The sequence below is a fragment of the Canis lupus genome, chromosome 38, assembly GCF_003254725.2.
Source record: "Canis lupus dingo isolate Sandy chromosome 38, ASM325472v2, whole genome shotgun sequence".
Classification (NCBI taxonomy): domain Eukaryota; kingdom Metazoa; phylum Chordata; class Mammalia; order Carnivora; family Canidae; genus Canis; species Canis lupus.
Genome location: NC_064280.1, coordinates 22520020 through 22547422, shown reverse-complemented (window position 1 = coordinate 22547422; position 27403 = coordinate 22520020). Strand labels below are relative to the sequence as shown.

At 47.2% G+C, this 27403-nt stretch overlaps 2 protein-coding genes across 6 annotated transcripts in view; both read right to left on the bottom strand.

The window, feature by feature from the left end:
- Positions 1-588: 588 nt before the first annotated feature.
- On the bottom strand, positions 589-6870 carry PEX19 (peroxisomal biogenesis factor 19). Of its 2 annotated transcripts, XM_035711282.2 has the most exons (9): positions 6720-6826; positions 5856-6160; positions 5331-5440; positions 4740-4905; positions 3984-4069; positions 3128-3289; positions 2155-2331; positions 1878-1922; positions 589-1695 (listed from the first exon to the last, which is right to left on the bottom strand). In XM_035711282.2, exons 2-9 carry the CDS (start codon positions 5902-5904, stop codon positions 1612-1614), a joined length of 879 nt encoding a protein of 292 aa, XP_035567175.1. In that variant the 5' UTR covers positions 5905-6160; positions 6720-6826; the 3' UTR covers positions 589-1611. The 2 variants fall into 2 exon arrangements, with proteins under 2 accessions (XP_035567175.1, XP_025276540.1); XM_025420755.3 differs by lacking the exon at positions 5856-6160 and having other exon boundaries at positions 6720-6870.
- Positions 6871-9889: 3019 nt separating this feature from the next.
- Positions 9890-27403, bottom strand: part of COPA (COPI coat complex subunit alpha) — a 42597-nt gene continuing 25083 nt past the window's right edge. For 3 of the 4 annotated variants that reach the window (XM_025420757.3, XM_025420758.3, XM_025420760.2), the window contains exons 14-33: positions 26229-26311; positions 25439-25578; positions 24794-24879; positions 24540-24705; positions 19440-19602; positions 19191-19337; positions 17871-18060; positions 17658-17753; positions 16418-16506; positions 16106-16229; positions 14962-15051; positions 14669-14778; positions 14197-14274; positions 13962-14030; positions 13259-13395; positions 12855-13041; positions 12660-12770; positions 12182-12343; positions 11351-11545; positions 9890-11077 (exon numbers count right to left, since the gene is read on the bottom strand). In XM_025420757.3, the coding sequence (XP_025276542.1) occupies positions 11018-11077; positions 11351-11545; positions 12182-12343; positions 12660-12770; positions 12855-13041; positions 13259-13395; positions 13962-14030; positions 14197-14274; positions 14669-14778; positions 14962-15051; positions 16106-16229; positions 16418-16506; positions 17658-17753; positions 17871-18060; positions 19191-19337; positions 19440-19602; positions 24540-24705; positions 24794-24879; positions 25439-25578; positions 26229-26311 (2483 nt within the window). In that variant the 3' untranslated portion in view covers positions 9890-11017. The remainder of the gene's footprint in view (positions 11078-11350; positions 11546-12181; positions 12344-12659; positions 12771-12854; positions 13042-13258; positions 13396-13961; positions 14031-14196; positions 14275-14668; positions 14779-14961; positions 15052-16105; positions 16230-16417; positions 16507-17657; positions 17754-17870; positions 18061-19190; positions 19338-19439; positions 19603-24539; positions 24706-24793; positions 24880-25438; positions 25579-26228; positions 26312-27403) is intronic. The other variant, XM_025420759.3, reaches the window with a different exon arrangement.

Below are 27403 nucleotides of genomic sequence, written 5' to 3'. Positions count from 1 at the left end.
GGTACAGTAGCAGGACTTTCCCAAACAGCTTGAGGCCCTCACAGTATTTCCTTCCTTGCCAATACCCTGGAACATGCAGGATCATTTTAAGGGGTGAAAAGCTTAATCTGAGGTAAGTGGCATGTCAGGAGCACAAAGTGTCTCGGGCTGAATGTACACTTGCTCTGTGCATTATCTTCCAAGTGCAGAAACGGGATGCCAGCTGGTCTGACCAGAGTATCCACTGACACGTGGCAGCCAAGGTCCATGGACTGGCTCCCCAAGAAAAGGGCAAGGTCAACTCAAAAAAAAAAAAAGAAGTAATAAAAAAAAAATACCATGTTAACGATATATTACTAACAATAAGAATACCAAACGTTAGGGTATGGTACCAATTGAAGGGCTTCCCAGGGCTTCCCAGATTGAAACACCCAGAGGGAATGAGGCAAGATGGTGACTCAGTCTCCATTGCCAACTGAGGTGCAGACTGAGCTGAGGAAGGGGGGTGGTGGTAAAAGCCAGAACTAGCAGGCAAACATTCCTCACATGGCAGCTTACAGAAGGTGAGGAAGATCAGAGAAAGACCTGAATGAAAAACAGGCCACACTCTTCAATCAGAATATTTATTAGTCAAGAAAAAGGACCCAGGCTGCACCCCACTCCCGTTCCAAGTCACTTGCTTAATCAAGGGACAGGATTCAAAGAAATCAGAGGTCTCAAATAAGCCAGAACATACCTGGATCTGGGGAAGAACAGTCATTCATTTCCTAGACCTGACACTGTAATTATATGTTTTCCAGGGAGAGGGGCCAATGAGAGTGGTGGATGGCCCTTCTTTGTCACAGCTTGGGTTCAGAGAAGAGTTGGAATAAACAGGTATTTAAAAAGAGAGAAGATGAGGAGGCAGGGGCGCAGGAAGGTCAAGGGCTGGTTTCACCCAGATCACACAGCATTGTACAAAGAACCAAGGTAGCACCTTGAGTTCTCGGGCTGGAACAAGGAGCTGAAGGCTCAGCACCCAGAGAGAGGAGAATCCCAGGGCTTCTCTTTCAGTCCTACTGTGATGAGATGCAAAAGCCCCCACCTCCGTTTCCTTCACAGAGTTCACAACGGTCTGTCCGAAGGCAAGAGGGAATGGTGACAGACCTAGAGCCCCAGCCCAGGTGAAGTTTCTCCCCATTCATTCCCAAAGGCCCTGCCCCAAAGAACTAGAGAAATACAGAGTCCCAGGACTCTGTCTCTGCTCCCCAGGTCCAAGAGGGAGTAGAGACAAGGCACGAAGACCCTGGATGCAAAAGTGAACATTTGTGTGGCCATATATAACATTATTTGGGAGGGAAGAAAGTGCATGCCCCACAAGGGGTGCCTTCCTTCATCTGGTAGGTAGCTGGGCCTTTGCTAGCAGCAGAAACCACATGGATGGGGCTCACAGAAATGGCCTGCACAATAGGCCTTATTACTAGAAAGAGAGAGTAAAAGCCTCAGCTGGTATGGCACGATCTCAGCTGGGATGACAGAGGGCAGAGGGCAGACTGCTCTCGCAGATGACACTCCAGCCTCAGGTCCCAGTGGTCCTGCTGACTCCAGACGTTCCCCAGGGCTGGGAATCAGGGACAAAACACGTGTTGTGTTTCACATGATCAGACACTGTTCGCCATTGGCACCTGGTGGGCCTGACAGATTGAGGGCGTCCAGGTCAAAGTTGAGGCCAGGAGGCTGGAGAAGAGACCGGGGCGGGGGGAAGCGGGGGGGACTGAGATTACTGTTCTTACTTCAAATGAGAGCTTCTGACGGTACCTCCCCTGTAGCCATGGTGATCACCTCACATGCAATCATTAACAATTACAGAATTCCAGAAACTTGGACTCAGATTCAAATCTAGGGAAACATATACTCACCATCTCCCCAGCCAGCTCTTTTGGAGGATGGCCCAAATCCTGTAGCTGGAAAATAAGAGGAATTTGAGAAAGAGAAAATCCTGGAAGACAATACAGCACACCAATTAAGAATTTGAGCCATAGTCTCTCACCTTTCTTCTGAGGACCAGGCTATGTGACCTCGCTTGGGCACCCTCCTCCACCCAGGTGTGGCAGTGCGGCATGCCTCCCTGATACCTCCTCCACTGAACACCCAAACACACAGCACCAGGAGGCAGATGGCAAGGGGAGGCCTTACCTGCTGCATAAGATCCAGCACTAACTCAAAACGAGCCTTCTGAGTGGCCTCACTGTCTGTGGGGGTCTCTGCCTCAAACTGTTCACATATCTTGCCCATGACGCTATGTTGCTCCTGATATTTTTCAAACTGTTCTGGAGGAAGAGATTCCCGGTGACTCTGCAACCATTCTGGATACTAAGGAAAGAGAGAATGGGTGGGGAAGAATTAATGAACAATAGCCTGGGAAGGGCAATTAAATATAAAAAACAATATAACTTGAAGAAACGAAAAGATATTGAGGAAGGAAATACTAAAGAAGCGAGTACAGTGTGAGAAGCAGCACTGACTCCAACCACATCACCTGGCTGTGCTACCAGGAATATTTGAGCCCTTACAGGTCATATGTGATCTGTCACATATCCTTTCTTTTTTCTGTTCTGACTTTACAACCTTTAACTGTGTAAGAACCATTCTTAGCTTGAGAGTTGGATTTGGTCCACCCAGACCCTGGTCTATTGTCTCCTGGTCCACACTGTTCACATCACACTTGACCACACGTGGCACTGAAGAGCTACTATTCCTGTATTTTGTTTCTTCAGTGAAACCGTAAGCTCTTTGACAGCAGGGGCCATCCTTCACACTACTCTTAAACTGTTTGTAGCATAAATCAGTAAATCCTCAGTGAAACTTTGTTGGAGAAACAAATGAAGTTATTACAACTATGTAAGAAAGGGTTGGTCAGCAACAGTCTCAAACCAGATTACAGGAACGAGAGCTGAAGGACTTCCCTTTCTATCTTAAACATCTTCGGTGTGGTACCTTTATTCCCAGAGACACAGCTCCTCCCAGCTCTCCTGCTCCAAATAAACAAGAGTGAATGGATCATGCACTGGAGTTACTCTAGCTCTGTATGCTCTAGCAGACAAAGTAGCCCACAGGGGTTGATGCAATGGAAAACAAAGAGGGAAAGCAGAAATCTAAGTCCACAAACCTTTTCTGTAATCTCCTTCAGTGACGGGTACAGCACATCCTTGGACAGTAGGTTCTGCATGATACTCTGCATAATGGGGAGAATGTTCCCTTCCCCATCCCCTTCGTCCATGCCCAGCCCTTCCATGGCCTTGGTCAGTTCCTCCTCTGACATGCCTGAGTTCTAGAAAGGCCAGGAGAGAGGTGAGCAAATACAGATAGTCCCTAACTTAGGACCATTTTTTAACTTCATGATGGTGTGAAAGGAATGCACATTTAGTAGAAATTGTACTTCACATTTTGAGTTTGGATCTTTTCCCAGGCTAGCGAAACACAGATGATACTCTCCTGTGATGCTGGGCAGCAGCTGTGACTCCCAGGCCACCACGTGATCACCGGGGTCAACAACCGATGCACTAACAGCCATTCTATCTGCTTACAACCGTTCTGTTTTTCATATTCAGCACAGCATTCAATAAATTACATGAGATATTCAATACTTTATTAGAAAATAGGCTTTGTGGTGGATGATTCTGCCCAACTCTAGGCTTGTGTAAGTGTTCTGTAGTGTTTAAGGTAGACGAGGCTAAGCTGTCACGTTCAGTAGGGTAGGTGTATTAAATGCATTTTCAACTTATGTTATTTCCAGCCTATGATGGATTTATCAGGCTGTAGCCCCATTATAAGTTGAGGAAGATCTGTATATTGCCTTCTTGAGATGCTTACCACCCTTTCAGGTGGGAGAAAACGATTTACACTTGCAACAAAACAGTGTGGCAGGAACAGACTTTAGATGCTACCCAACAAAGTCTGTCTTTTGAGACTCTGCTGCTGATATGCCTGAGGGGTCCCTCGTGGACCCCACCCCTTTCCCTCACCTGAAGATCAGTAGCATTTTTGGCAAGTCCACTTAGTGTCTCCTTCAGGCAAGACGTAAATTCTTGTTGGGATGTCGCATCACTGCCTAAGAAAGATCAAGAAAGCCATATTAGGGGACACCTGGTGGCTCAGCGGTTGAGCATCTGCCTTTGGTTCAGGGCGTGACCCCGGGGTCCTGGGATCGAGTCCCACGTCGGGCTCTCTGCAGGGAGCCTGCTTCTCCCTCTGCCTGTGTCTCTGTCTCTCTCTCTCTCATGAATAAATAAATAATCTTAAAATAAAAAGCCATTTTAGATTTTAACTGTCTGCTTACCCAGACTGACTTGGTTATCAAGTAGATATAGATATATCTATAGATATATAGATATAGAAGATATAGAGATCTTCTATATAGTAGACATAGATATAGAACATTTACTAGTGGATCACTAGCACACCAATCTCTTGAATCCTCTGTGGTTCCTAGTCATTTTCATGAAGCTACATGAACTGCGCATGTCAGTTTATTCTCCACGATGACACCCACAACACTACGACCTTTAAAATGGTCAGTCTTCAGTCATCTTTTCAATGTCTTTTCAGCCTCCTCCCTTTCATCATACCATGTTCCCATCCCTCTTCCCACCTCCCGGCCCCTCCCCACAGCAGTGATATGATGAGTGCTATCAGCTTTACTAAGAGACCTAGTGTTCTCAGGCAACACAGATGTCAGGACTTGGTTCACAGAGTTCCAGCCCTCTGGGCTGCCTTCTCACCCACTCTCCCTGCAGCCTCTGAGAGCTTCTGGAACTGCTCCACCAGGTGGGGCTCTTCCTCAGCCAACTCCTTCATTGCCTTCTCGAACTCTGCAGTGGCTTGGGAAGCCAGCTCGCTGTCGAACAGTTCCTGGAAAAACTTCTCTTGGGAGGCGAAGAGGGCATCCTGCAGGGAAGGGGTGGCCAAAATGCATCTCTTATTTGGCACCCCTCTGACACAAGCCACAGGCAGTGGCTCTGAGAAATGCAGTGCTTCCCTCCTGCCCGCCTCCACTGGACATTCTAACTACCTCTCTTAAGGAGAACAGTAAAAAAGGCATCTGGCCACTGAGGAAAGGGTATATATAGGATGGCATTCCCAAAACAATCATGTAAACCTACTCTTTTTTTTTTTCAAAGAACTGCCTTGAGAACCCACCTCTCCATCATGGAAAGTCCCTGTTTACCAGGACTAAGGCCTGCAAGAGCGCTCAGCACTCTAAGGCCGAGGCCTCCTCCCCCCATCCTCTCCAACCCACAGGGGCCTGCCCCACGTCTGCTCAGAGATGCACGCCCATCCCCTCCCATCCCTTAAAAGGGTGGAATTTATACTTTGGCAGTGTCTCCTGGCGATCTCTTCTGGGCCCCTGAAGCATCAGGGGCCGTGGTGGTAGGAGGGGGTGCTGGGGAGGGTTTGGCCTTATCGAAATCATCAAGAGCACCTTCAGAGACAAGAGACACAGTGTGTGTGTTGGGGGGTGGATGAGGATGCAAGGCTGCGGTGCGGGGGGGGGGGGGCGCGTTCTGGGCAAAGCATTAGGAGAACAATCAATGTGCCAACCTTCCTAAAAAAAAAATTTTTTTTTTGAGTCTCCCTCTCCTGGCCCACCCTTCAATCAGCTTCCCCACCTCCCTCCTCATCTACCCACCCAATTTATGGTGATCAACGGTAAAAGGAATCCCTTAGGGTGGAAGAGGAGGCATCTCTCCCAGAGCCGGGAGGAGAGAATTAAGAGTTGTGCAAACGCATCTCCCACTACACAGAGGCCTCCTTGCCACACTGTAACGATTTCCCAGAAATCCCATATAAACGTCTAAGGGCAGAGAGCACACATGTCCCTCAACCCCTGGACTCACTCTGGAGACCTTCAGAGAATGATTTTTGGCAAGGAAGCGGCAGCCACATGATGATCCACCCGGCGTCCCCTGGGTCCTGGTGTGGCACAGACTTGAGGGCTAGCACACCGGACTCCCCGGAGGGCACTGAGGTCTCTCCTCTTACCCTCCGACTCAGCCCTGCCTCAGCCCTGCCGGGGAGGGGGGCGGAGCTCCCGGAGTTCCCCGCAGCCGGCTCGCCCCTGCAGAGAATGTGCCAATGCACAGGGCCACCTGGCGCTCCTCACCGTGTCTGACCGTCCTTCTGTCTGCCCACGTCTCTGTGACTGGGCAGGAGACAGAACGTGTTCACCTCTGCCCTGAACACCTGAGTCCTCACCGCCATCCCGCCTGCCAGGCTGGGGGAGGAGGGGAGGAGGAGGGGTGGCGGGCACGACACGGGCCCTTGTGGGCAAGCAACCACCCGAGGACGGGAGGGCCGGGGCGGGCAGGAAAGAACATGCGGCCTGAGTGGGGGCGCGGGGGCGGCTCTGACGTGGCGAAGGGCAGGTGAGCGGCGGCCGCCGACCCCAGGCGCCGAAAGCCGCTGCCGGCGGGAAGTTCGGTCCCGGCACCTGCGCGGCGAGGCCAAGGCGGGCTGGGGTCGGGCCGTCCCGCGCGCTGCCGCTCCCCCTGCGGCCCGGGCACCGCCGGTCTGACCCGCCGCCGAGGACGGAGACCGCGGCCCGCGCGGCCCAGGGGCTCGCTCCGGGGTCGCAAGGAGACCCGCCGCCCCCGCCAACCCTGCGGGAGCCTCCCCCGCCCCCAGGACCTCGGGGCTCGCTTTGCCCCGGAGCGAGCCCTCACGACCGCCCGCGTCGGGCCTCTCGTCCCACGAGCTCTTACTTTCCAGGAGCTCTTCCAGTTCCCGGTCCGCGTCGGCACCGGCAGCACAGCCCTCCTCGGCGGCGGCCATCTTGCTCTGTCCGGCTTGCCGTAGGGGGCGGGGCTCCGCGGCGCTCGCCCCGCCCCTCGCCCCGCCCCGCCCCGTCCCGCCCCCTCGGGCAGCCAATAGCAGAGCGGGCCGGTGCGGAGCCGCCATCTTTAAAGGGACAGGAAGCTTCGTGGGCTTGTGTTTTTGTTTTCGGTGTGGGTTTTTTTTTTTTTTTTTTTTTTTTCTCCCCCTTCTCCTCCTTTCTGGCCGGGAACCGTTGAACTAACGGCATGGGTCACTTAGCAGCCCGGCTCCCTTTACCGCCGCCTCTGGCACTCTCCGGGAAGCAGCCGTTTCCTCGTCTCGCCCAGGGCACCCGGCGTTCGGGCCGCTTTCCCCCGCGGCCTGCCCGGCTCCCCGCCGCCGCCCCGCCCCGCCCCGAATTCAACCACCACGCGGGCCGGGACTCGCTCACTGCGGGGCCCTGGCGCCCTGCACCCCGCCCTGCACCTGCCCGGACCCCGGCGGGGCGCCCCCTCCCTCCCCGTTCCCCAGCGGCGGGGCGGGGCGGGACCGGACGATCCAGGCCCGGCAACTGGGAAGCCGGCGCCGGCGGAGGCAGCCCCGGCAGGAAAAGCCAGTGTGCGCGCCTGGACCGAGCCGGGGACCCCGCAGACCCCGCAGCGGCGCCCCGGCCTCCCCCGAACCATCTCCTTTGCTCAGAACCCAGCGCCCAACCCAGGGATGCTGGGGCGCTCGCGTGGACGCAGGCGGACACCTGCCTTCCCTGCCGACACAGGGCGCCCCTGCCTCAGACGGAGGCCTGCGTTAGCACTTTGGGGGCATCCATTGCCTTTGGGACCCCGTGCTGGGCTCCGCGGACGTAGGGGGGTGGGGACCGCTGCTCGGGGATGAGGCTGGAGGCGGCCCGGACCGGCACACGGAGGTGTGGTGCCAGGTCCACGGCTTCGGAGAACCGTCGAGTGCTGCGGGGCGTAAAATGGGGAAATCACATCTAAATGAAGTCCCTTGGCGGCTTTCGTCCTTGGCTTCCCGAGAACACGCTGGAATGTGTGTCGAGCACCAGCTTAGGTACTCTCTGCTTCCCAGACAGGGCGCAGACTTTTTTTTTTTTTAATTATTTCATGAGAGAGAGAGGCAGGCTCCCTGCAGGGAGCCTGACGTGGGATCTGGGACTCGTTCTAGGTCTCCAGGATCAGGCCCTGGGCCTAAGGCGGTGCTGAACCGCTGAGCCCCCCAGGGATCCCCCAGACTCCTAAATCACACCTGTGCAACACGCGCTGTATTGTTCCGCCCCAAGGGCTGTGACTGAGGACAAAACATCCTGAACCCAAAGTCAGCTGAGCTAAGTCCCAGTCCCAATTCTGTAACCAACTGCTTTTGTTCAAAACCCTTCACCACTCAAGACCTCAGATGGCAACTACGTAAGGTTAAAGTTCTTTTCAATTCTAAATTTCCATAAGGGATCCCTCTGATTAACCCCTTTCTCCCCAACACCTGCAGAATCTATCCCAGGCTTCCTTCCTTCAACTCCAAACCACTTACATGTGTCTTTCGAATGTGACTATAGTTACATCAATCATGTTACAGGTATTTCTATTGGTTTCACATTAATGTGGTAACATTAGCATGTTAATAAGCAAAATACCAGAAATAAATGAGAACATGAAGTTGAAAACAAGCACGATTCTTCCTTTGCCTCATTTCTTAAACTTGCTCTGCTTTTCTCTCACTAGGGATACTCCTAAAACCTCATCTCCACATTTATTCATCACCTGCCTTTCTAATGTATACTGAATACTGTTGCAAAATAGTATTTTACAGCATTTTTTTTTAAAAGTAAGACTCCATGCCCAGCATGCAGCCCAACACAGGGCTTGAACTCACAACCCTGAGATCAAGACCTGAGCTGAGATCAAGAGTTGGACCCTTAACCAACTGACCCACCCAGACACCCCTACAGCATTTTCTTTATACCATCCTCTCACTTAAGGACTTAACGGCTCCTCATTGTTTATTGCCCAACTGCAAATTCTTGCCTGATATTCACAGTTATTTTACATTTATCCATTTTGTTTCCCCAACAACTTGAGCTTCAGGAAGCATAGATTGTCCTCCTTTTGTTATATCCCTCAGTTCAGAATAAAGTTTGTTTGTATCAGAGTTAGTTTTGAGGGGATCCCTGGGTGGCTCAGTGATTTAACACCTGCCTCTGGCCCAGGGAGTGATCCTGGAGACCCGGGATCAAGTCCCACATCGGGCTCCCTGCATGGAGCCTGCCTCTCCCTCTGCCTGCGTCTCTGCCTCTCTCTCTCTCTCTGTGTCTCTCATGAATAAATAAAATCTTTAAATGAAGTTTTGTAATATAACTTTTAAACTTATAGAAAGTGTTTTGTGGGGTTTTTTTTGCCAAAATTTATCACCAACTTGCCTCTGTTTACAGAAAGAATGTTGACAGCTTGAGAATGTCATCAAAGCAGTATGCAAGTTCTTGAGGAGGCAAACTTTGGGGATACTAAGTTTAAGCAAGCAACTTTTAAAGCTAAAAAACACCAAGCCCTGTGTTCTTTGACGCAGGATTCCATTTCGAGGAGATTGTCCTACAGACACACTTCCCTAAACTGTACAATGTATGTTAAAGTTACTCATTGCAGCACTGTTTATAATAGCCAAAGATGGAAAACAATCCAAATACCCATCAACAAAGCAGGCAATTTACATAAACCACAGTAAATCATACAAGGGTACACTAGGCAGAGAAGAAAAGCAAGGGAAGCTAATATACGATACAAATATCTTAAATATGGTACATGATAAAACTAACAAGGTGCAAAATGATTTAGTATCGTGCTGCATTATGTAGAGCAGGGGAGCAGTGAAGAACGTATTTCTATCTGCTTGTGTATAGATAAACTGCTGGTACGTACAAGGACGCCCAAAGAGCAGCTCCTGGGGGAAGGCGACAGGAACTGGGTAGCTGAGGGAAAGAGTGGGAGAAGGATGTCACAATACTTATTACCTTTACTGAGTTTTGAATTAGATGAATGTATTTTATTGAAAACATGAGTTTAAAATGAAAAAAGGTACAAACTGTAATCACAGGCACAATATATCAACTCTATCCAACTGTAGTCTTATTTTATTTATTTATTTATTTATATTTATGATAGACACAGAGAGAGAGAGAAAGAGGCAGAGACCCAGGAGGAGGGAGAAGCAGGCTCCGTGCACCGGGAGCCCGACATGGGATTCGATCCCGGGTCTCCAGGATCGTGCCCTGGGCCAAAGGCAGGTGCCAAACCGCTGAGCCACCCAGGGATCCCCCAACTGTAGTCTTAAAGCCACAAGCAAACTACTGTATTGCCAATGTAACCACTGTAAGATAATACAACGTATTGTATTACTAATTAATATACACATATGAATAACCTGTAAAACATCTAGAACAGCTCAGTAGGTACTGGCTGTAACTAGCAAAAGGGGGAAGGCTGCCCTCAGTAATGGAACAGGGGAGCTACTTGTTTTCTACACTCTCAGTTTAATATGTGAATAATATATGCTTTAAAAATGGGCATTTATTACTTTTTTAATTAAAAAAAGCTATCTGCTTTGGGGAGGCAGCTACATGGAATAGGAACATGAGGGTGTCTGAGAAACAAATGGGGTCACAAAATTCTCATAAGAAATTTATTAAGGATGAGAAACAAAACACAAGAACAATGGGTATAGAGAACAAATCAATAAAAGGTGATATGCATTTTTGGAAAACAAGTTTCTTCTCACATTTTAAAGTTTCTGGGCACACAGAGGGTACCTGCCTGGAAGGTCCAAGATAAACGGGGGATGGCAAGAGTTTGCTGTGGCTGAGCAAAAGATGGGATATTATTTATTTATGACACCCTGCTTCTTTTCAAAAGAAGATACAAAGGTGATGGGGAGGGAAAGAATAAATGCTGAAGGAATTTAGTAAGCAAATGCGCATCACTGAGTCTTCATTTATTCCTTGAAAGATCTAAGCCGGGAAGGCAAGACCAACTGTGATCATAACTGTAGTCACCTTGAGACAATGACAAATAGTGTAGACATTTTGATTAGTCATAGAAGACGAGAAAGGGATACTAGGACTTAGAGCAGGTGATCTAAATGTCAATAATTTGAAGGGTAATTGAGGAAGAAGGCGCTAGAAGGACAGAGATGCTGCTTCTCCGGAGGAAAATATGGTGATTGACCTGCACACACCAAAGGGGCCTCAACGGAACTGCAAAGGGCTGATCCTTAAACCAATGACGTCTCTGCCAATCTCTGTCACCTGCGGAAAAGGAGACGGAGGGAAAAGTTAGGGATCTGTGAGGGCGAGAAACCCAGAAAGCTTACTCCCTCCGGTCCTCAGGGAGCACAGGAAAGTACGCTGTTAATGTCTGTGACTCATCAGTAAACAGCAGTGGGAGTAGCTCAAGCTTTCTTCAATACTGCTGCCCCAAGGAGCTCGAGGCAAATCCAGGAGAAAAAAAGGACCAACATGCCTCTTTCTCTTTCCTCTTCTCTCAATGGCGCGGATGCACTTTTGGAGGATGGTACTTACTGTAGTGACCTTGCAGATTTGACCCTTGAACTCAGGGGAATAGCAGGCCCCGCTGAGCGGACATTTCTCTACTGGCTTTCCACGGTAGATGGGCCGGTAGGATGCAGCACAGATGTCAAAAGGGTTGTGCATGTCATAATTGAGCTGGTAGGCATCCGTGGGGTTCTTCTCACAGGCAGACAGAATTTTGCGGGTCTGAAGGAAGGGAAAAAAGCTTTTATTTAAGACGACTGCAAGTTGCACACTGCAACTCAAATGATCTCAGCGCCATGCTTTAGTAGTTTCTTTGATTCAAGATCCAACTGCACCAAGTGAATACAGAATATGTCTTTCGTACAGGACATATGTGAGGGGTCACAATCACCATTCCTGCCACGTCAGGATTTCCCCTTCTCGATAACAAAGCGGTTCCACAGATCTAGACCCATATTCCTCCACCCAAGTCTGAGAAATATCAGGGTCAGGACTCTAAGGGTTAAGATTGGCTTCCATTACCCAAGAGGAATGCTTTTAGTGAACACAAGTGCTGGCACGTGTCGGGGGGTGGGTAGCAGTGGTGGTACTGGGTGGCAGAGCTTAGGGACAGGAAGAGTGGACTCTACTGGTAGTAGGTCCCTCTTACACCTGCACCGTGTCTGAATGAGTTAGAAGTTCACTTTCCAGGAACAGAAGGAGGCACCCGTGCCACTAAGGAAAGAGAAGATGGCATTGTGTTGGTTCCTTTTGTGGAATGTTGCTATTCAGTGCTTTGTTTCAGAGGCAATGGCCTTGGCCCCTCCACATAAGAGCAAATCTGGTTCCTTTATGCTTATGGAATGATTTCCCATATACCTGTTGAGCCACCTCTGGCTTGGGCCCCAGTTCCAATAGGCGCCGAGCAAAGGTGGCAGCTGTCTTAAAGTTCTTGAGCTTGAAGAAGAGGTTGAGGGCCGTACGCAGCACCAGGATCATGTGCACAGGCTGCAGGTTTGAGTGGGTGAAATAGGCCGCCATCTGGTGGACAGAAGGAGGGACACATGCCAGGCTGACGCTACAGCAGAAGTAGGTCATTTACAGGCTGCTGCCGGTGCATTAAACAGGATACACAGCAAACAAAACTAGGACTATACAGCAGAGGAGCTTCTGCCCCTTGGGTATGGAGGACTGAGGGAATGAAGAAGCGCAGAAGATACATCCTCTCCTCACAGAAGTGAGCCCAAATCTCTCGTTCTCCCCACACTGAAATCTGGGTTTAGAATTCAAGAATTCAAATCTACTGAAGGGGAAGGGGAAGACGCCTCTGTACGGTGCAGAGGCCCAGAGATCGTACCTCACAGATGCGCTTCTGCTGTTCCAGAGTCTCCTTGGGCAGCTTCTTCCTTTCTATCTCCATGCACAAACCCACGATGTACTCACGGCAGATGGTGATGAGCTGCTGGGCCTACAGAGAGGGGCGAAGCAAGGTCACGGTGCAGAGGCCAGGATATGAGGGTGCCCAGACTGGGACAAGCGGTGCCCCTCCTACCTCTGCAATTTCCTGTTTGTTGTCCACAACAAGAAGAGGCACGCTGAGAAGAATGGAACGGAACTTTTCCACAGCCTCCTCAAACTTGCCGACCGTGGTGAGCTGGTAGCAGAGCTGCAGTCGCTGAATGAGGTCGTTAAGCTTCAGGCCCACAGCCGGCACACCATTCTTCAGGCCTGCATCCTTCCTGGGAGTTTGGAGAAGTAGGAAGAAGAAAGGACAATGGGAAACCCACTCGGCTCAAAGGGGAGCAGGATGCAGATGTGTAAACCAAACCTCACGGGGCTTCCAGCCCTAGTTCTCTTCCTACTAGGGACCTCAGCTCTGGGGCTTAACTGTTCCCCAGGCTGCTGTCTGAAATACCTCCCCGAGCTGGAGACAGCAGCTAGCAGCAAGGGCCTTACCAATTGCGATGAGGATAGCCATACATGGAGGGCAGGCAGGGCAGGGCCTGATAGGTGGTACGGCCGCGGGCATATGTCTGCAGGAACAGTTGCTTGTAGGGGCCGAACTGGGTCACCCCCACCTGGTCGTGAAGAAGCTGGAATACAAGAGGAAAGAAACACAAAAATTGCAATCCCACCACTGAAAAACTAGCTGACTTTAGGCAAGGTACCTAACTTCTCTGTACTCGTTTCCTCACCAGTAAATTACACTTAATTATAGGACCTGCCTTATTTAATAATACCTATAAAGTAGTTAGGGTAGTGCCTGACACACAGCCAACACTGAGGAAGCATTCGAGGCTACTGCATTTGTAGCTACTGTTAACTGCCATCATAACATACAGCTTAGTGTTCAAAACCCACACCTGTTCCTTCAGGGGTGCTGATTTCGCTGATGTGAGCCAGAAAGCAGACTACACATGAGGGGGAGGTGGTTGCGAAGACCCACCTGAAGAGATTACTAAGCCAAATGGAAAGCATGGAAGGGGAAGGCCTTATGAGGCAAGTTTCCTTAGGCAACACCAGGGTTCCCATGATAAAGACACACCTCTGCCCTTGTGGATATATATTAATTTCCACTTGGTGAAGATGAGTCAACCGTCTTCCTGGGGACCCTGAATGAGGAACACTCAACAAAAGCCAACGTTATTGCAAGACTTACCCGCATGGCTGTTTCAAAGGAGCCTGCCAGGATGTGATCAACTGGAAGCTGAGAGTTATTGCACCAGATCTAACAAGAAACGGAAAACCCAAGCCAAGTGAAACTTTGCCCTTTCTCCTCCTAAACTATCCAACTCTGTCTCTAGAGCAGAGGAGTACAGATGCTCTTGACACACTAACCCGGCAGGGCCAGCTCATAAACAGTCATGCCCACGAGGCCGTGCCTCCCTGCTTACCTGAGCTGGGCTGGTTCCCTTGGTGGGGGGTACAAAGAACCCATCCTCAGCACCCCCAGCTGCCCCAGGGGGTATATCCTAGGCAAAAAACAGGTCAGTCATCTTATAAGCCATTCAAGCACTTTGTCCTGATAAATCTAAACATAGCCCTCTGCCTTGTTCCCAGCCTCAACTGCGGAGGAAGGGGGTGGTTGTGGGAGAAGACCCTCAAAATAGGAGCAGCTTCACCAGCAAAATGATACCCCAAAAGTTCCAATTCAGACAACAAAGCCTGCTGCCTTTTCATTAACTGCTGTTGGCACAACCTAATTACCTCCTGCTTTCTTTCAAATTGAGAGACAAGCATCAGATCAGGAGGGTCTAGACCCCCCTCCCTTTCAGGAGCCTCAGGAAGGGGGAGAGGGGCAGTAAGGATACCGGCTTGCACAGGGAGAAGCAGAGGGACCCTTCTAAGGGTGAGAACCCCACGCACCAGCTCAGGAGGGAGCTCCAGGTCCTCTTCGACATCCCAGCCGCCTCCTTCTTCCTGTCCCTTGCCAAGAGCATCGTCCCCCAGACCTTCTGTAGCTTCCACAAACCCGTCTGTAAGAAAATCCAGGCTCAAAGTGGATTTGCAAAGTGATACAATCTTAGCCCAAAGAAATCACAATGCTGGGATCTTTGTGGGTCCCATGGTCTGGAACCCTGGGACCAGGGTTCACCCCATGACCCAGCCCCTGTCCAGGCCACCATCCTGCTAGGAGAGTCCAAGAAGCACACTCTTACCTTCATCCAGCTGCAGCTCTGCATCCTCTCCCCAACCCTCGGTGCCAACAGTGTCTATGTCAATGTCAGCTGCCAGTGCTCCTCCCTTGCCTATGGAGGGAAGGAACAAAAAGGAGCTGGTTATAGCCAAGCAAGTCTGAAATCTGGCTTCTTCTACAGGCAAGCTGCATCCTTACCAACGCAGGTGCCAAGGCTCTGTCCACTTAACGTTCTTATTTTTTATTTTTGTAGTATATATGCTATGCTAACTTGCAGTAGGTTTCAAAGTGAGAGGGAATAGAAAAAAGATGGAAACAACTGGCCTTCCTGCTCCCAAACCCTGCCTCTAAAACCATTTTTTTTTTAAGATTTTATTTATTTACTTGAAAGAGAGAGTGAGCATGTATACGAGCAAGGGGGTGGGGCAGAGAGAGAGGGAGAAGTAGGCTCCCCAACTGAGCAGGGAGACCAATGCACGGCTCAATCCCAGGACCCCAGGATCATGACCTGAGCCAAAGGCAGGCGCTTAACTGAGGCGCCCCTCTTAACCCACTTTTTCCTTAGCAACTCTTAGACTAAGTTTCCTGCTGAGATCTCTGCTAAGCTACCACCACCACAAGTGCATATGGGGCATGGGGACACAGGGTTGGTGAGAGATGGAGGAACAAGCAGGACTGGGCACAAGACGCCCAGGAGTCTATCGAGGCTGTCAGCCAAGAAAAACAAGCCAGTAGACATATCCAAGAAAACAGGAGCAGGTAAGGATGGGAGTGGTGGCAGGTGGTAGCACATGTCTGCATACACCCACATGCCAGAGCCTGAGGTCATTGCCCTGATGCCTTAAGATTGCACATCATGAATGACGAAATACTGATTGGGACTGAGTGACCACATGTACATGGAAAAGCCTGAAGATGCACCTAAATGTTCAGAGTGGTGTTGGAGGCCTGGACTAAGACACAACATTCTTTTCTCTCTTTTCCAAATTTTAATGATCTCATAATGCTCCTACTTCATTTTTAAAAGCAGGTACCACAGCTCAGATTGGAGGCTCAGTGCTCCACAACGCTCACACAGAAGAAAGGACAGAGGAGCTGACGGCACTCTGTAGGCAGCTCTTCACAAAACAAATGACTACAAAAACACTACGGAAGGGGGCACTTACCCTTGCTGGCAATGGAGCCTTCAAAGAAGCCTTTAGATACAGTCAGTAAGGGCCAATTGGTATCCAATGGCATGATAGGTGCAGGTGGCTGGAGCAGCTTGGCATTAGGATCAATGTCTGGGATCTAAAAGGCAGAAGATTAAAAGCAAACAGCTCTCAGGAATCATGTAGGGAACGTTACAGAGCCTCCCTTGATCTCATTTCTCTGCCTCTCCTGGTAACCAGGTGGGAGACTAACGTCTCTAGATTTAAACTGTCCTGAGATCTCAGAGTTACTCCTATAACCAGACACTCATGTAAATAAAGACTCACCGTCTCTTTCTCTGGGTCAAATGTCTCCTTCAGGCTCTCAGCTTCTTCATCTAAGCCGTGAGTGGCAGCTGTGAGATAGGCCAGTGACTCTGCAAAGAGAGACTTGTGGCAGACAGCCTCCAAGATGTCCCCCAGCAATCCCTGCCTCCCGGTATTTAAGCCTGTGCAAAATCCATCCACCCCCCACCACACACACACCTTAAGGGTGGAACAGACTTGGTGATGCACTTCTACTGAACAAGACACAGCAGAAGTGATGGGCTGTCACTTCCAAGGCTAGGATACAAAGCCCGTGGCCTCCACCCGGATGCCATCGCCGGCTCGGAGAGAAACCAACTGCCATGCTGTAAACTGCCCTAAGGAGACGCCTACGTGGCAGAGAATTGACACTTCCCAGCCAACGGCCCACAAGGACCTGAGGCCAGCCTGCAGCCATGTGGAGAGTGTGGGAGGGGGATCCTCCCCCACTTCAGCCTTGAGATATCTGCAGCCTGGCCAACACCCTGACCACAGACTCCTGAGAAACACTGAGCCAGAGGCAACCAGCTAAGCCATGCCACAGAGATAATCAGCATTTGTTGTTTTAAACTACTCAGCTTTGGGGTAATTTGCTACACAGCAGTAAGGAACTAATACAGTCGCTTGTCCTTAAGCTCACTCATCAGCGCTGACAAGAATCTTGGAATCATTCCTGACTTCTCTCGTCACATACCTAACCCTTCAATAAATCATGTTGTTTCCACATTTACAACATACGCCAAGTCTGACCCCTTCACAGCTTAGCACCTTCGTGCAAATCACATCTTTCACCTTTCTTTTTTCCTAGCATATCTTAAACGCTAGTATTGTGCTTGGTACACTCTGAGTTCTCTGAAAATATCCCTTCAATATACAAACAAATAAATAAGTAAATGAGTAAAACCTCCAGACCTGAAGCAAAACGATAAAATTTTAATGGCATCCAACTATTTACTAATGTCTCTGCTTCAGGACCTTTTAAAACCTCCTAGCTCTACATGACTATTAACTGTTTTCCTAGGAGTGCTTGGTCAGACTGAATACTCTGGCTGTAGCCCCACCTGGCTCTGAAGAAATGTTCTCCGAGCAGGATGGGAGCATGCTTCCTCTCCTGGAAAAATGCACAACAAAGGGAAATACCTCATCCCTACACCTGGTAACTCACCACGAAGAGAAAATACTAAGCCCCAAAAGAGCTGATGAGTCCCGCGTGCTGACTTACTCTGCCCACAGTTCTTCAGGATCCGCACCCGCTCAGACACGTCCCCCAGGTAGAGGGCGTTCTGATAATGGCCACTCATGTCCTTTCGGATTTCAGCTGCATCAAGACAGGAAGAGATACCATGTTAGCTCTTTTAAGTTTTCATGTTCCTCTATTTGCCTTCCTCCCTCCCCCAAGGACCACTCTTCCCATCCTTAGTTGCTGGGGACTCACCAATCTTCATCATCTTGCGAAGTTTCTCTAGGTTGCCAGTGATGAGGTACAAGAAAGAAAGTTTGTCAAAGTTCTTGGTGCGCTGATAACACATTTCTACAATCTGGTGGTTCCCCTGTAGCAAGGCCACTTCTCCTAGCTTTTCCCAGCAGTTCTTGTCATCCAGTGCTTTGGCTGCTTCCAGAGCAATCTAAAGAATCCCGAGGGTCAGAGTTAACAGGTTGGCAGATACTGTGACTCAAAACCAGGGACTACAAAGTATCTGCCTCTACATAAATTTCCCACAGGCTCTCTATAGCTGTAATCACTCCCAGTTTTCAGTTTAATTCTACTGAAAATTCCTACCACCACACAGAGTCCCTCTGGCTCCATGGAAAGAATCACATCACACTATCCTTCTCCTCAGCAATTTACTTTTAGGGGATCCCTGGGTGGCTCAGTGGTTTAGCGCCTGCCTTAGGCCCAGGCCGTGATCCTGGAGTCCTGGGATCGAGTCCCGCATCAGGCTCCCTTCATGGGAGCCTTAAAAAAAAAAAAAAAAAAAAAAGATGTTTACTTTTACAGAAAATAGAACTAGAAAATTAACTCACCTAAGCCCTCCTCCCATTTAAAAATAATGCCTGTACACTCTAGGTCCCCACTTTTTTTTTTTTTTAAAGATTTTATTTATTTCTTTGACAGAAAGAGAGTGCAAGCTGCGTGCAACAGGCAGAGGGTGAGGGAGAAGCAGGCTCCCCACAGAGCAAGAACTCAAGGTGGGGCTTGATCCAGGACCTTGGAACTTATGACCTGAGCCGAAGGCAGACACCTAACCAACTGAGCCACCTAGGCGCCCCTCAACAATTTTTTAAGATTTTATTTTATCGTTAGGCAGGCTCCGCATCCAGCCTGGAGCCCAACACAGGACTTGAACTCACTAAGCTGAGATCGAGTCAGATGCTGACTGAGCCACCCAAGTACCCCTCCAGGTCCCAATATATCATAAGTACTACTACATCTAAGCAGCCAATCAGGAAGTAAAAGGTGAAGGAAATAATGAGACTTTTCAGATTCCATGCTCTTTCCTCCAATTCTAGAAGTTAATGAATTCAGAATGACTGATAATGATGACAGTAGCAATGCTATGGCAGAAGCAGAGACAGGAAGTAGCAGAGATGGGCAAACAGCAACAGGAAGACAGCTCTACCTAACAACTAAAAAAATCTCAAATTGCATCATACTTGCTGAAGAAGCGGCCTAGAATAATGTCCTCACAATGTGACCATAACCCTCTCAACCTTCTCTGCAATGACATGGGGCTCATGACCACGTCTCCCTCACCTCAATATTTCCACATTCGAGTGCCAGACTAAAGCGAGTTTTCTCATCCTTGACGAAATGCAGTGCCACTTCCGGGTAGCCCTTCTTCTGCAGGTAAGCAATGATAGACTGGCCTACTAGTTTGGCATTCCTCACCATGTGCAGTACCTAGACATTTGGGGTGGGGTCGGGCAGAAAAAGAGATCATGCAGAGGAAAAAAGGAGTGCCAGCCCTCTCTCACACCCCCCAGTGTGCACTCTCGTTTATACCTCATCATATTTTCTGTTGATCAGGGCCAGCTTGAACTTGAACTCAGTGGGATCAATGGTGAGCACTCGAGGACGACATTCCCGGTCCAGGCAATACACATTGTTGCCCTTCACCCGCGTAACATAGATTGGTAAATCCAGGGTTCGGATGATTCCATAGTCCCTGCAAACAGGAATTAGAGGGCACAAGTTTCAGCAAGTGATGGGGAAAACACAACCTGTAAGGACCTGGAACAAGCCAAAGACACAACTTTTCAGCTTGTCACTGCTCTTTTGCCAAGTGCTATTTGCACAATGGTATAGATGGGAAGCAAGTCAAAAAAGAACAGAACTAAATGCCACATTTACTTATTCTTTTGTATGAAGTAGGAAGAGATGGGGCACATTATATGATCTCCCTTCATAAGCTATTATTCTGGAAGCCAACAGACACGGCTACAGGAATCAGGCCTAAAGCTAAATCTTTTTTTTTTTTCTCTCCCTAAAGTTAAATCTTAACTTCTAATATATAGTCACCGGGCCAGTTAAATCCTTCCTTGCAGCTACAAGTGAAAGTAGAAGAGCAGGAGATGCAAACTTCTGACACATGAAGAAATAAACAAAAAGCAAAAATATTTTAAATTGAACAAAAATTAAGAGTTTATCAAACTGGGACGCCTGGGTGGCTCAGTGATAGAGCATCTGCCTTCGGCTCGGGGCACGGTCCCAGGGGGTCCGGGATTGAGTCCCACATCAGGCTCCCCGCAGGGAGCCTGCTTCTCCCTCTGCCTTGTGTCTCTGCCTTTCTGTCTCTCATGAATAAATAAATAAAATCTTAAAAAAAAAAAAAGTTTATCAAACTTATGGGCACAGCTAACACAATACACGACTGATAATCTAGGATGCTAAGTGCACACACTGTACTAAAAGAAACACTGAAGACTAATGAGCTCTACGTACATACATTAGAGAATCAATATAAGACAAAAAATTAAAATGTAGTGAAAATTAATAAGCACTTGGCTCAAAAACTTTGTTCTTTTAAGTTAAATCAAAGAATATACTTAAAAAAAAATGAAGCCAATCATAATTTTAAGAAATGGAAAACAAAAATACAACACAGAAGTTCAATAAAGGCAAAAGCTAAATAAAATTGATAAACCTCTCATTAGGCTAATTAAGAAAAAAGAACAGCAAAAATAGGAATGGAAAATGGGGTATTCCTCTGGCTCTTGTAGGATGAGGATAGGCATACACTTTTTTAAATGATCAAATTCCAAGAAAAGTAAAATTTACCAAAACTGACTAAAAAGAATTAGAAAACCCCATACAGTCCTGTAACTATTACACAAGATAAACTGAATCATAAAAAAAATCTTCCTATAAAAGAAAGCCCCAGGCCTGGATGACTTCACAGGCAAATTCTACCTAACATTTCCGGAAAAAAAATTTTTTTAAAGATTTAATTTATTCATGAGAGAGAGAGAGAGAGGGAGAGAGAGAGAGAGAGAGGCAGAGACACAGGCAGAGGGAGAAACAGGCTCCATGCAGGGAGCCTGACGTGGGACTCAATCCCAGGTCCCCAGGATCACACCCTGGGCCAAAGGCAGCGCTAAACCGCTGAGCCACCCAGGCCGCCCCATCTCAGGAAGAATTAAATTGAAATTTATTACAAACTCACTGAGAGTTGTACTCTCTGTGTATTCTCATGAATAAATAAATAAAAAATCTTAAAAAAAATAAATGAATTATCCTCGGTAATTTTAGGAGCTTTTCATATATTTGAGTATGTGTCCTCTGTTAGGGCTACACATTGCAAATCTTAATGTCTCTTTCCATTCTGTAGCTTGTCTCTTGATTCTGTTTATGATACCCTTTAATGAACAGGTGTTCTTATTTTAATATTGTTGAATTTATGAATCTTATCTTTTATGGATATTAGGTTTTGTATTTCATGTAAGAAATCATTATCGACTCCAAGGTTATAAAGGCATTATTTTATGTTCTCTTGTAGAAACTTTATAGTTCTGTTTTTATATCTAGAACTGTGATCTCCTTGAAGTTGATTTTTGTGTGGCATGTGAGGTACAGGGAGCTCAGTTTCACATTTTACTTATGGACATTCAGCTGTCCAATGTCATTTACTGAAAAGAGAGCCTTTATTCTCTAGCCCTGCAATGCCATCTTTGTCACATATGAATCATCTTTACAAAAATGCAAGGACCGGTTTCTTGTGCTGTATGTCTTCTGTCTTAAGTATTTAAAGCATTAGGAGTCTTCGCATCTACTAAAGCAACTCTTCACATCTTTCCCACTTTCAGTTTTTGAAGTTATTAGGCTATTTTCTAATTTTGCCTTGAAAAGGCAAATTGTCACATTTTTTTTTCCTTAAAAAAGTATGTTGGGGCAGCCCGGGTGGCTCAGCGGTTTAGCGCCACCTTCAGCCCAGGACGTGATCCTGGAGACCAGGGATCGAGTCCCGCATCGGGCTCCCTGCATGGAGCCTGCTTCTCCCTCTGCCTGTGTCTCTGCCTGCCTCTCTCTTTCTCTCTCGAATAAATAAATAAAATCTTTAAAAAAAAAAGTATGTTAGAATCAGCCTGTGAAATTCCATGCAGAATAAAACAAACAAAACACACTATTGTGATTTCAGTTGGGATTGTATTGGATCTGTTTATCATTTTGGGCCTAGCTGAATCTTTGCAGTATTAAATTTCCTGATCTGTGAATGTGGTGTAGTAACTCTTCATTTATTTAGGTCTTCCAAAAGCTTTTTCAATAAAGTTTTTACAATTTTCTCCATAGAGATCTTGCATTTCTTTAGATTATTCTTAGGCCCTTGGTAATTTCAATGAAATTTGTAAGTGGATAGTATCCATTTAAGAATTTAATTTTCTAAAAAAAAAAAAAAAAAAAGAATTTAATTTTCTAATTTTTTATGATATTTAGAAACACAAGTAAATTTTTAGGTTGATTTTATTTCAGAGACCTTGCTAGACTTTTGTCTTTTTTTCACAGATAATCATAGCATCTGTGGGTGATAACAATTTGTTTCTTCTTTTCTAGTACTTATACTTTCATGTGTTTTTCTTGTACTGACCAGAATCTCCAGCATAGTTTTGAATAAATGTGGTGATGGCAAATTTTCTTTTCTTGTTCCCAATTTTAAAGAGTGAGCTTTGAGATGCCTGGGTGGTTCAGTTGGTTAAGTGTCTGACTAATGATTTTAGCTTGGGTTGTGATTTCGGGGTTGTGAGATTGAGCACAACGTTGGGCACCGTACTTGGCTTGGAATCTGCTTGAGATTCCTCAATCTACTCCTCCTGCTTATGTGCCCACCCCACCCTCTGCCCGTAAACAAAATCTTTAAGAACAAGAGCGAGCTTTGAGTGTATTGGCATTATGTAAGCTTGTTGTAGATATCTTTAGAGATAGCTTTTATTTATTAAGGAATTTTCTTGCTATATTTCAGGTGAATATTGAGTTTTATTAGATACTTTTTCTGCATATGCTGACGTAATCATAGGATTTTTCTTTTATTGATTAGTGAATTAAATTGATTTTTTAAAAAATGTTAGACCAACATTGTATTCCTGATACATATCTTTTTTCTTTTTTTAAAAAAGATTTATTTATTTATTTATTCAGAGAGAGCGAGAGAGAGGCAGAGGGAGAAGCAGGCTCCATGCAGGAAGCCTGATGTCGGACTCGATCCCGGATCTCCAGGATCACACCCCCGGCTTCAGGCGGCGCTAAACCGCTGCGCCACCGGGGCTGCCCCTCCTGATACACATCTAACTTGGTCATGATGTTTCTGATACTGCTTGATCACCCATTTCTTTTTTTTCTTAAGATTTTATTTATTTATTCATAGAAACACAGAGAGAGAGGCAGAGACACAGGCAGAGGGAGAAACAGGCTCCATGCAGGGAGCCCGATATGGGACTCGATCCCGGGTCTCCAGGATCACGTCCCCCGCCATAGGCGGCGCTAAACCGCTGAGCCACCGGGGCTGCCCAGGATAATTCATTAAAAAAAAAAAAAAAAAAAAAAGATAAAAGGCCTGAACAGAATTCACAAAGAGAAAATCCTGATGGATGGTCAGCTGAAAAGTTGCTCAATCTCAGGAATCAGAGAATAGCAAAGTAAAATGACAATGAGATGCCATTACACACCCATCAGACAGACACAAATAGGTGGCAAAGACACAAATAAGTTGGCCAGGAAGACAAGCAAGGACCTTTTTATAGTATGCTAGTAGACATGCAAACTGGTATAGCCACTTTGGAGTGCAGTTTCACGTTATCTAGTAAACATAAAGATACACATACTCTATGATCCGGCAATTCAACTCTGGGTGGACACTCTAGAGAAACGTTATGTGCATACGCACCAGAACATATAAAGAAATGCTTAAAAGAACACTGTTCATCATAGCAGCCAAATTCTAGAAATCACTCAAATAACCCTGTAGAGTACAACTGATAAACTGTGGTATGTTCATATAAGAGAATATGACACAACAATGAAAATAAATAAATTAGAGCTATAACATGGATGCATCTTACAAACAAAATAGTAAACAAAATAAGCAAAATATGGAACAATACACTCAGTATGATTTACATGACATTCAAAACAAGGCAAAATTAAGATACTATTTTAAGACACATATTGGGTGGTAAAATTACAAAGAATAGCTAGGTCAAAATTTCCTTAAAAATCAGAATAATGTGATCTTTAGGTGGGAAGTGGACATGGTTGTGATCAGTAACAACCACGTGGCCAAGGGCTTCTGGCCGCTGGCACTGCCCTAGCTCCTGACTTGAGTGGCAGGTACATGGACGTCCACAATCTGCTATTGTGGACTATATTGTGTGCTATAGCCCCTCTGACAATCTGCTATTTTCTACATATGTACTCCATGCATTTCTCTTTGAGTCATATGTCACAATTTTTTTAAGAGTTGAAAAAGACTGGTCAGCAGTGCCCAGTACATATGTGCCCGAGAACGATTTCCCACGAAGCAAGTTCAAGGAGGATTCAGTTACGTCCCTCGAGACAGGACAGTGATTTCAAGAGCTACCTTCTCCCTCTCTGTGTATCAGATAATTCACTTACCCGGTGGTGACGGCATATTTGATGTGGTTGCTTGTGGTATAGATAAATACCCCACTCTCATCCCAGGCCCCACTCTTGACGCGAATGTTCTCATGAATGTTACACAGAGCCTCCAGTTTGCGGTTACAGATCACAATGGCTGTAAGAGGCAAAGGGCATGAGTGCTCTGCTGGACAGGGTGAGTGAAGCAGACTGGCAGGGATGGGGAGGGAAGGGCTGATCTCTAAATCAGGGTGGATACAATGAAGACTTACCATGTTTGGCCAGTAGTGCTACATGGGACATGTCTGCAGACCAGATAACATATTTCACCTTGGAAATCTTCACAGAGGCCAGAGTTCTGGGGCAGAGAAAGGTGAATGAATGTGAGTAGACTCAATTCTCTCGTCCCAGGTTGAGACCTACATCCTTTTATCTCCAAATTAACATAAGCCCCAGTTTCTTAAAATAATGCCAAATGAACGCTCTCTGTATTGTAGCTGAGTGACTGAAACATTTTGGCTCACACTGTACACTTTGCCATCCCTCAACTCCCTGCCCCTCATTCCCACATACTACTAGGGATTTGTGTATGTCTGGGCTCACCAGTGGACTGTAAGCTCCTTTAAGGATAAGAATTGTGCTATTCATCCCTATGTGCCTATAGTTCTGTCTCCAAAACATTCTTTGTTCAGGTAAGTGCTCCAAAAACAGATAAATAAGCCCCTCATTGTAATGCTAGTGTGTACAGACAGGATGGAAAGTGACCCAGAGGAGAAAGTGGTGAAAAAGAGTCTTGGAGTTAGAGCACACAAGTGGCCAAGCCTAAGGTAGAGTCACTGGGAGGAAAACCTCCCACTACAGATGTCCACTCTCACCCCACATATGCCTCTCTGCTTTAGGGGCACCTAACACGTTACCGCTTCTGTTGTACATCAAACAGCGTGATGGATTCTGCGTCTCGAAGTAGGAGATTGCCTGTGCCAGCGTAAAAGATCTCATCACAGTTGGGCACCTGTACCTTTTTGGTGATCTCATTCTTCAGATTCTTGATCAGAAGCTGAAATAATGATCACAGGTGGTGTTATCAGAAATGCACATTCGTAAGCTGCAGTTGACAATGTGCCTCAGCAACTGTTCCTTAGCTTCAAGAAACCAAGTCTGGGTCGTTTCCTATCCAGGTAAGTCACCACGCCGGGCAGACCACCCCAACCAAGACCCTCTTCAGGGGCCTTGAGAGCTTCTGTTTCTTCCCCCAACTGAAACATCCTGAGAAAACCAACTAAAGTCTGAATTCCTCCTTCAAACAGAGAACAGCACTTTTGGGGCTTAAATTTTTGTTACATATTTTCTTGATAGAGTTTTGGCTGTCTTGTTGAGGACGGCTTACATTTTAATACCAGTGGGAATAACTAGGATAAGGAAGAGGATTTACTCCTTGTCCAATCCACCTATTTCACATTTGATGGCTTTTGTCTTCTGTATTATCAAGAGTGATATTAGCTTGGTTCTCAAGCTCAGACCCACAGTGATCATCAACCCAGTCAAATCAATTTTAAGGTTTATTTCCTAAGGGGACTAGGGTATCTGCACGATGATCACAGCTCCCCAGGTGGTGAGCAGAGAAAAAACATGCTCTTTCTTCATGCAATACATAGACCACTGCTACCACACTGCCTGTATCAGTTTCCCCTTTTAGGCTTAACTCACCGAATGCATCCGATCTAGGACAGCAAACCGATTTCTAGCAACCCAAACGGCTGTCAGGCCTGAAGATCGTTTCCCTTCAGGAGCTGAGAACAAAACCAAAGGGTGGGAGCATGTGGTGAACCACTGGCAGGTGACAGAGTCAGGTGCCACGGAGCTGCCAGTCTTGCTGGCTGCCATGTTGGCTTCGCCAGTTCAGCTGCTTCCTAACTAATTCAGCTGTAACCTGAGGCTATTGTCAGTGACTTTCCCCACCAGTCCCCTCCAAACTCCAACCTCCACCCCTGCCAAGCCTCTTTTCTCTAGGCCAAGTGGCTGCATTTCAGCCAACACCATGTACTGGCAGAAGGACCGCCCATCTTGGGAGACAGCACACTCCATCAAGCTAACGAGCAGGGCCTTGCTGGCCAAGCCGCGGAGCGCTGCAAGCAGCCTGTCAGTGTCTAGGACCTCCTATCTCAACAAGCTGGAGTAGAGACAGAGCCCCCTCCCCAGGACGCAGCTGCTCTACTGCTTTTAACATGCAAATGCAGACCTCCGGGTAGAGCAGGGTGGGGCACAGCACTCCCCCAACTAAATCTTGACAGGCAGATGAGCTCTGTGTGGGCAGTATTTAGCACCAAGCTGTTGCTCTATAAATGTCAATCACTCTTATTACCCTGAAGAAAGTTATAAAATGCTCCTCAGTTCCCCAACATTTCACTGGCTGATGAGAATTCTGAATGGGCTCTCTACTCTTGGGGAAACTTCAACAGTCACACACAGAAGGCTGCACGAAATACTCTTTGATCTATAGCATCAGCAGAAAAGTAAACAAAACATGCTGGCCAGCCTTGCTCTGTACTCCTCTCTAGCACCTGTGGGTGACAGGCAATTCTTATCACAACCAACACCCCCATTCTGCAGGGCCTAGGGACCCACGCTGAGTCAAGCTTTTGCTCTTTCTCTTCCTCTCTGCTCCCTGTCACCGGGCTGCACCTTTACTCCTTTACTATTCTCTCCCTTGAAAGAGGAAGAAAATAGAAGTGGTAGGAAAACAGAACTAAGATATTTTAAACTCTATTAATTGTAACAGATGGGGAAAAAGAGCAAGGGGGTGGATAGGGAGGGACTTAATCATAAAATTTGGTCAGAAATGACTTAACTGTTTAATTTATAGAGAAACTGATTTATGGATA

Excerpts from the sequence above, each read along its gene's own strand:
- PEX19 (XM_025420755.3), bottom strand. The coding sequence starts at position 6,789 with ATGGCCGCCGCCGAGGAGGGCTGTGCTGCCGGTGCCGACGCGGACCGG. Across the intron at positions 5,441-6,719 it reads ACTGGAAGAGCTCCTGGAAA|GTGCTCTTGATGATTTCGAT; the intron begins GTAAGAGCTCGT and ends TTGTCTCTGAAG. Across the intron at positions 1,923-2,154 it reads TGCTGGATCTTATGCAGCAG|CTACAGGATTTGGGCCATCC; the intron begins GTAAGGCCTCCC and ends CTTATTTTCCAG.